General features: G+C 32.2%; 1 protein-coding gene across 1 annotated transcript; it reads right to left on the reverse strand.

The window, feature by feature from the left end:
* Nucleotides 1-2,146: 2,146 nt before the first annotated feature.
* LOC114162347 lies at nucleotides 2,147-3,140 on the reverse strand. Its single transcript, XM_028046204.1, has one exon. The coding sequence runs from the start codon at nucleotides 2,969-2,971 to the stop codon at nucleotides 2,441-2,443; it is 531 nt and encodes a 176-aa protein (XP_027902005.1). The 5' UTR covers nucleotides 2,972-3,140; the 3' UTR covers nucleotides 2,147-2,440.
* Nucleotides 3,141-10,024: the final 6,884 nt, after the last annotated feature.

Genomic DNA, 10,024 nt, shown 5'->3' on the forward strand with positions numbered 1-10,024 from the left:
AGTACAGTTATAAAAAAAAAAAAAGTGTTTTCGTTAGCTCTATTCAAATTCTCCCTTCTAAGTTACTTTCACTTTTTACATTGATTAAAATTCGATGTGGAAAGTCTTCCACAGTCAGCATTGGTGACATTACATTATGCCACTAATATATAAAATATTAAAAATAAACAATATAGATGGTTTGTTTGCAGAAATTATATTTACACATTACAATTTAAAATTGTTTTTGGATGTATTTTTTGTCTTAACAATTTCCTACTTGATTGAAATTATGAGAGCTTCCATCCAACCTTTATTAGTTAAATGTGGTAATGGAATCAATTCCAAATAAGCTTCCTTATAACAAGAAATTAAAGATAAAAGGATAAAATTAATTAGTTCTATAATTACAATTATAAAAGTTTAAACTAAAATAAGAAAAATTCTTTCTACTTTGTGAGCAAAAATTCAACAAGTCTGCCTCAATTGAGATCACACAAAATAGCATAAGACTCCAATAAATTAAAAAAAAAAGACATATTTCGTTTTGAAGCTCTAGAATTTTAGAATCAATATAACTAGAATCAACCAAAAATAATATCTATGAAAAAAGTTACGATAAAAATAGTAAACAAATGGTAAATAAGCTAAAAATACAAAATTTGTGCAAATATATATATTGAATCCAATTTATTACTTATAAAAGGAAATGATTTAAAAATTTTAAATAAAACATATTGAAAGTGTTTTTAATATACAATAAATTTATAAATGTATGCATAAAACATGTGTCATTAACTCATTAAGTTCAATAAGTTGTATAACTATATGCATATATGTATGCATAAAATACATAAAGTTATAAATGCATGCATAGATTATTTGAAGACGAATTATTTTACGTCATTATTTATTTATTTTTAAATAAATACATAAATTGTTGTTATGTTTGAACTTTTTTTATTTTTCTCGACACGGGTTTTGTTGACTTGGCTCAACTTAGGTTGGTTTGCTTCTCCGATTTTGCTTAATGTAAACTTGTCTTGACTCAACTTGATATGGATAAGGTCAACTCAACTTTCCCTAAGCTTGATGTAGACCAATGCTGGCTAAGTTCAATTTTGGCTCAATCTGACTTGATCAATATAACTCAACCCAACTTGAGCTTGGACTTACTTGGCCCATTATATGTTCATGCTGGTTTGGCTCGATTTTATCCAACTCAACTCATCTTGACATGTCATAGCTTGACCTAGGTTCCATTGACTTGAACTAATTTAGGCTTACCTTGACTAGGTTGACATGGTTTGAGCTTTGATTTAGGTTAGCATGGTTCAAACTTTGACTCAGCTTGACGTGGTCTAAGCTTGACTCTACTTGATATGACCCTGAACCTAACTTTCCTTAACATGGTCTGACTCCACCTAACCTAGCTTGGGCTCAAGGCAACCAATTGGAAATGATTATACTGCAATATAATTTAACTTAATTTTAACTTGGCCAACACTAACTTAGGTTTGGCCCAACCAACTTGACTTAGGCCTAACCCGACTTAAGGTTAGACCTACCCAACCTAGTCAAACTTCGATTTGACTAACTTGTCTATCTTGAGTCAAACCTTGTCTAATTTAACTTTAATGTGACTTAGTCTAACTTGTCTCTTACTTAACCCAACTTTACACAATATATGTCCAACCTAATTCAACTTAGAAAATAATTTTTTTTATAACTAAATTTTAACAATTTTCTCTTACGACCTGATGAAACCGTTCCCTAAATTAGTCTCACTTAATTTAAAATTTCATAATTGATTTAAACTAATCTTAATTTTAAATTTTTAAAATTAAAAAATGTATCAAATGCAAATAAATTAAATGGATTAAAGTCCAAACTATATGAAATTAAATTGAAATAAAATTGTTAAAATAAACTTAAAATAATATAAATTTCAATAATTATAAATTGACTTTTTCTATCCAACTCTAATTTAACATATTTAAAATGAATAGAATTAGGATATTATTAAGTTCAAACGAAAAACTATCTCTAAAAATCTCCCTGTTAAACATAAAGAAAACTCTCAAAATATAGCCTTGGTAATTAATCCGAAGGCACATCGCACTCATGAAGGTTTATCAACACGACGTCTCATACACGTCACCAACCATTAGAAAGTACGTGTGACTTTGATGGATAAAGGATAACTATGAGTTTGTACACATAAAAATATCCACTAAAGTGGAAAAAGAAACGAGTATATACCGAGAATAATGCTTTAAAAAGGTATCAAAAAAATAATTAAAAAATATTGTAAAGGAGTATACAGTAAAAAAAATCTAAGACGCTATACTAATGATATTATAGTAAAATACACAAAACTGTAATTGTAACTTATCAAACTGAAATTCCAAAAAATCGACACCACTCAGCATAATCCGTGCAGCTACGCAATCGTTTTCTTCTAGTCCAAAACGGCGACGTTTTGATTGGAATTCGTGGAGACAGACTTTAACGGAGGAGCCGCGGCGTAACGGGTGGAGAAATTCCGTAATCCGTCGTAACCTTCATCGTCGAAATCCCCGTTATGACCCTCGTCGAAGTTCAAGGCGTAACTCAAGGGGTCGTACTGGTATTTCCCTGGCGCGTGACGCGAACCGCCACTCCGGGTGCGGTTGAACCGCCGGATGAAGGTCTTCCACCGGGGCCCCGCCGCGAGCTCTGACCACTCGCGCACCTTCATCAAGGCGGTGGCGCCGGGCGACCACCAGCGCCTGGCAACGGGGCTCCCTGTCGCCGGTTCGGAGTGCGAGTCGGACAGCGACGACGTGGCCCGTACGCGCTCCCACCACGCGAATCCGACGCTGGCCGAGCGGCGCCGGGAACCGAAACAGCAGGTGAAGCAGAAGCTGCAGCGCGCGTTGGTTAAGAGAGAGTTTGACCTCTCGTCCCCGCCGGCGGTTGAATCATGCTCCGAGGGTTGCGAATTGGACATACTAGAACCTGTTCTATATCCGTTTCAGTGATAGTGTGTGTGATACCAATGCAATAGGAGAGTGTCTAATTAATATACTACAACATGGATTAACCTAATCAATCATTCGCTATTAACGACTTGGTCAGCGCCCACAATACAAGTGCGGTTTTAGTTTTAGAACGTTAGTTTTATTAATGCTGATTGTTTTATGTTGTTGTTTGGTGAGGGTACTTTCGTAATTGGATAGCGATGGGTGTGGTAGCCGTTGAAGTTGAAGACTTTCTATTCATCGTTGACAGCATATGGTGAGCTGGATCATATATTATTGTTAGGTGTCAGAATGTCCCATTTTCATACATATCCACTTCACAGCTGGATCCACAATTCTTACATTATTTATATAACTAATTTTTATTTTCTATTATTAAGAGAAGTACTACCGCTAAATTTATAAAACTTTATTATTCAATATTAGTAGTTAATAAATTCAGTAAATATTTTATACAGAGAATATGATTACTTAACAATAACTTATAAAAAATATCACGTAAAAATTATTAAATAAAAAGAAATATATTTAATCAAAATACATAAATTTCAATTTGTAATAGAGCGTGTTTATGTTTTTGTTTTCGATATGTTTGATTTTGTCATTTTATTTTATAGAAGTGTTTCTATTTTATTTTAAATATCTGTATAAATGTTGAATACTATGTATGTCTGTTGTGCGGGGAATCCTAAGAGAAGTAAAAGTACTGAACACGAGTCAACCGACATCCAATAATTTATTTCACCGATTAATTTATCTACAGCCGATCAATCATGTGATGAAAAGAATGGCAATCAAAAATTGGAATATTTTAATTCTATATATATATATATATATATATATATATATATATATATATATATATATATATATATATATATATATATATATATAACAACGCATTCATAAATTAACATTGGTAAGGTAAACTGTTAGGTGAATTTCATTTTCTTTTGTTAGACGTGTAAAACGTTTGTTTGAGTAGTGTTTGCAATGAAAAATAAATTAGGTGATGAAAAAAAAAAACAAATAAATATAAAGTATAAATTTCTTTGTTTATGCTGATAACTTTAATGATTTTCCATGAAAATATTGTATAGAACATGGATCCATAAAAAGTAAATAATTTCAATGAAATAGATAGATTATGGGAAATGATTTTAATGTTCATATTACTTAAATTTGCTTTTATAAAGAAACATAAAGAAAAATGTTAAACGTTTGTTTTACTTTAGATGAATGACTACATATATTGATAATTAATATTCACTGAAAACGTAAATGAGCACTATAACTCTTAGAAATAACTTCATTTTTATAACAAGTAGAACACGTGAAGGATGTTATGTATTGTTCTTTTCATAAGAAAACTTATTACATTGTGTTTTGTCACACTCTTAAACTTCACATTAAATTTTTATTTATAAACTTACTTTTTATAATTATTTTATTTTAGGTGACACTTACATTACACTTATTGTTGGTGAAGTCATTAGTGCATAGAAGTTTTTATATGTTGGTTAGAGAATGTTTTGTATGTTTGTCCCAGAATCGAATAAATACACAAGATATAAAAAACTTTTTTATACCAGTTATTCCAAAATTGCTATAATTTTTCTCACTCGAAGTTTTGTTTTCTTTGTTACATACTTCTTTCTTGCTTTCTTCATTCAAATGTGATCAAAACAGCAACTCAACCTGACATCATCGTCATTCACCGCTTAGGGGAAGAGTCGTTAGTGTCAATGAGTTTCTTCTTCTTCACCTACGATAGCCACTCCTCCTCGTTATTCCACATTCACCTCCACCATCAACATTGTTGGGGCACGATCAGGAGAGGTGTCGGCCCACCCTCCCTCGCGCAAGGATTCTTCATTCTTCCAGTTACGAGTATCGCTCAATCTCGCTAGAACATGGTAACTTGTTGTCACCAGCGTTGAGTTTCTAACTCCTCTCACAAAATTTCCTTCTTCTTCTTTTTCTCCAAACACCCCCAAATTTCAACCACTGTCATTCGTCGCTCCTATAGCTAGAGCAGGTTGAACACTCACCTCCGCCTAAGGTCATTATCAACAATGTGAATCTCCCCTGCTCAAATTTTGGCAAGTCACGACATAGAGAACCCAAACCACAACATAGAGAATTGACATAGATCAATTGATGGTTTGGATTGTGTGTGTTGTGTGTGTTCTAGAGGTTTTTAAGACAAAGTTTGGAGAAGATTAAGAATAAGAGAGTTTGTAAAACACAACGACAAGGAAAATAGTAGCATTAAAAGGTTTGGGGTATACTATGTCGGTTACAGTGACAAATAGACATAGAAGGTCTTATAATATATTACAAAAATGCCACCATCCCACTTTCTATGTCGATTCTATGTCTAACCAGTATAGAAAGTCTTTCCATTTATTACAAAAATGTCACTGCTCAAACTTTCTATGTCGGGTCTAGGTACAATCAGTATAGAAAGTCTTATTATTTATTATGTGAACGTCATTGTGTCCACTTTTTATACCAGTTATAGTGATAATGGACATAAAATGTCTTACCATAATTACAACTCTACCACTGGGACACTTATTATGCCAAATGGATTATAACCGGCATAATAAGTTGTCATAAAAACTTATTTTTGCAGGTTAAATTATGTCTTTGGTCCCTATTTTTGTTTGAAAATATCAATTTGGAGTTCCTCTATTTTTATAAGTCTCAATTAGGTCCTAATTTCGATAAATGGTATCAATGATGCCTTTTCTATTAAGTTGACGTAAACAACATTTGGAGATGTTGAGGTGGATTTTTGTAACTAATACATGTCATTTAGATTTGAAATGCGATGGAAGACTTGTAATTGTTGGAAGATATATGTGTCATTTGGGTGTTTTTGTTGAAGCCCTAAATTGTGAAATTATTCCTTTTCTTCTCCGACGTTATGGTGAGCGTAAGTGAGTGATGAATCTAGGGCAGTCTTCTTCATCTTCCACCTGCAATGTTTCGGTCACAACAAATGGGGAGGAGTTGTGTCATGCCAGAAGGAAAATCTGAAGATATTACAAAAGGTATTTTAAAAGGGGCTCTTGGTATGCAAGATTCTCTAAGCATGCTTCGCAAGTTGCATGAGGGGATCGCACAACATACACCTCCTTTTGGGAGAAAACAAACTGAGAAACCAGAAAGAGACATAATTGCTGGAAACAAGATTGGTAGAAGAAAGGCTAATCCATTGGGGGAAGAAAGTAATACAAAGGGGTTTCAAAGACCATAACTTTCTGCTGGTGGTTCTTCAAGTAACTACAAAGAGGAACTTAAAAAGGTGATTAAAGAGAGTTTGGTTAGGCGAAATATGTTTCCAAAGACCTATGAAAGATTTAATTCAGGTTTAGTAGAAACTTTTCATATAAGCACCCATGAGGGAAACTCTTGACACTATGCATTTCAAAGGTATTTCTAAGGAGAATTTTGTCAAACATATTCATCATCATTTCAATGACACCAATTCCAAGCAATTTGTTGATTTATCTCATATTTCACCTATGGAACCTCAATGTACAACATACCATCAATCAGAAAAAAGTGCCTATGTTCTAGTTCTTCCAAAAGAGTTGACAAAAATGAGAGGAGAAATACTCTTTTCTAAAACCATGCAGATGATCACATTCACTACAAACATCAATCTTGTATCACACTTGAATCCCCATTTGGCTTCGAATTTTAGAAATCCCAATCTGCGTAAATCCCTTATCTATGCTATTTAGAAAAATCCTAAATTCCAAATTATGTTTAATTATTAAATAACATTTTTCTTTATTTCAATTTTATTTTCCTTGTCATTGTTTCAACACACATAACCATGCCACATCATTGTTCCTTTAACGTTGTTTACCTCAACTTAACAGAAAGGGCATCATTGATACAATTTATCAAAATTGAGGACCTAATTGAGACTTATAAAAATAGAGGGACCAAATCGATATTTTCGAACAAAAATGGAGACCAAATGCACAATTAAACCTATTTTTGCACTAGTGAATGGTTAATTCTTAAGAAGGTTTAAATAAAGTTTAAAAAGGTTTTGAAAAACTTTTCCAAGCTATAATGGTCATAAAAGGTTTACGAAAATGTCATTGTGTCTACTTTTATCAAACCAAAGAAATTATGCACTAATGACCATATATATTAATTATTTAAATATACACTTATTTTTCTATTGACACATGGATTTTACTTTTATCAAACCAAAGAAATTATGCACCAATATATATTTATTACTGTAAAAAGCTATAACATAAAAAAAATACTCAATTACCAATCATAACACTAGAGCCGATAATTTAGCCCCATCCACAGGGCTTGGCCTTAACCCACGTGGGTTGGAGCTAAAAAAGCCCACAAGGCCAAAAAACCCCCCACTAAAAATGTCCACAGGGCTAAAAAGCCCACAAAAGCCCTGTGGGCTAGGGCTAGCCCATAGGATTTTCTATAAACATGAAAAAAAATTATATGACAAAAGTTCAAAGCTTCCAAACCCTAATTAATTGTACTACCCATTGCAATAGGAATAAAAACATCACTCACTGAAAATTGTACATAAATCATAACAACCCATGCCAAAAAGAGATGTGACGTCATACAACACATTCACAACCCTATCATTCATTCTTTCCCAATCAAGAATCACCTGATATCAATAAATCAATAAATGAAGGCACCACTGCGAGAAAATAAAATAGATCGACAAATACCCTTACTCACACCATGCACTCAAAGTCCAACAAGATCAATACCACATTTCATAAATTAAGTACTAAATTAACTTCTTTGATGTACACAAGTTCTTGAGAAGTAATCAAGCACCAAAATGCATTCCAGCTATGACAAACCTAAAAGTACATTGAAAGTTCCCCAATTTTTGGACTACTTTTAACAAAGACAACCTCAGTAGCAATAACACTTTCCAAGTGATCAAAAAGCTCCTTAGCTTGACATGAACCAAAATATCTCTCTGCATACTCCTTAGCCCGATGAATTGAACATGATGGAGAAATTTGGTCTCACAATGCCAATAAGTAAGCATTTCCTAGTTGTCATACTTAAAATTTAATTAGGAAAAGATGTTTTTTTTTTCAATTAATAAACTTCATACTATTTTATCTGCATGAACCTTCAAATTATACTATTTTTGTCAAGGTTTATGGTCTTTTCTAACCTTATAAATCTGAAAAATTATCTCTATCAAAGCAATAAATAAATTTTTGATTCTAAAACCAAAAAAAAACAATCGAAGACATGTTTTTCATCTTCAAGGACTGTCATTTCCTAGAGATATGTTTTGATATCTTCATTTTGAAAATTTTATAACCAAATACACTACATCTACTCTGTCACTACTAATTATAGTTATCAATGCTTACTTTGGTTGTCTAATAGATTTGTATCAAATCCATTGAATATCTAAACATATATTTCACACATTTACATATATTATAACTATGTAAAATATTTGAATCTAAAACAGTAATGCTTTTCAAAAGCATACAAAAGCTAAAAGCATGTTCTTGTGAAGAAGTAATCGAACCTGTCAATCTTCAACATCTTCAAGAATACCATGTCCAAAAATATCATGCACAACTTCATCTATCTCAGAAACAATTGACAGATAATCAAACTACTAGTCTAGAGTTAATTATTCAATATAAAGTAATTTTAAAAACAATAATATATAAACTTACCACTAGGATTTTCAGAAAGTCCGTATAACCAACTTTGAGTATAAATCAACATTTGCACATGATTAGGAAGAATAGAGCTTCTATATTTGGAAAGTACACGCCCACCTTTGCTAAAAGCTGACTTTGATGCCACAGTAGTAATGGAATACTAAGCACATCTCGAGCCATTATAGACAACATAGGGAATTTTTTCTCATTAGTCTTCCAATATTTGAGTACATCAAAATCTTCACTTTCTTCATCATCTATTGTTGGTTCATCTAGGTAAACATCTACCTCGCTCTTGCCAATTATGGATTTTGATTCATTTTGATACATTTTAAAATCCTACATTGTATTACATATTAATTATCAAAAGAAAAAAATGAAAACAATGAACACCAAGTATAAAATACTTACCGAAATAATCCTTGATCTTTCGGCCTTACTCTCTTCGATATTGGATTGAGACATGAAGACGAATTTCGTAGGAGATTGGGAAAGAGAACCACAAGAGATATACAAGCTCTTTGCATAATCTCCAAACAACATCTTAAACTTTTGTAACACTTTCTTAGTTTTCTCTTCATAAGTTAGAAGATCCAACTTTTTATAACAATACATTATAAAATCAACCTATAGTCGTGGGTTAAGAATAGCTTCAAAGGCTAACACAATACTATACTCCTTCTAATACTTTTGAAAATTTTCCTTCATATTCAAAGCCATTGTATTTAAAATGACATCTCCATTCAACAAATTCTCTTCAATGATTAATTGAATCTTCCAAATTTCCATAAAATACGAATTTGAAGTGGGATAAGATGAACCAGACATCATGTTTATGATCTCATAAAATGGTTCTAAGAATTGACACATTTTCTCTCCCCTATCCCATTCCTCAAAAGATGGACAATTTTTATAACTTCTACATCAACCACTTTGAGAATTTCAAAAGCTTTTTTGTATCTTATTGCACTTTCAAGCATCAAATAAGTCGAATTCCATCTTGTAATCACATCTTATCTCAAACCAATGCTCATATTTATGCCAATATCACTAACACATTCTTTGAATTTGAGAGTTCTTCCATCTAATGATTTAACATACTTTACACTCTCTCTAATGTTATGAAGTGCTTTGTCAACCACCTTTAAACCATCTTGAATTATCAAATTAAGAGTATGAGAACAACATTGAACGTGAAAAAACTCACCATCACATAATAAATTTCTCTGAACACAACGATGGCTTTTTAAAATATCTTGTAAGGTATTATTAGCATAAGCATTGTCCAAGGTAATGGAGAAAATC

The sequence above is a fragment of the Vigna unguiculata genome, chromosome 9, assembly GCF_004118075.2.
Source record: "Vigna unguiculata cultivar IT97K-499-35 chromosome 9, ASM411807v1, whole genome shotgun sequence".
Lineage (NCBI taxonomy): Eukaryota > Viridiplantae > Streptophyta > Magnoliopsida > Fabales > Fabaceae > Vigna > Vigna unguiculata.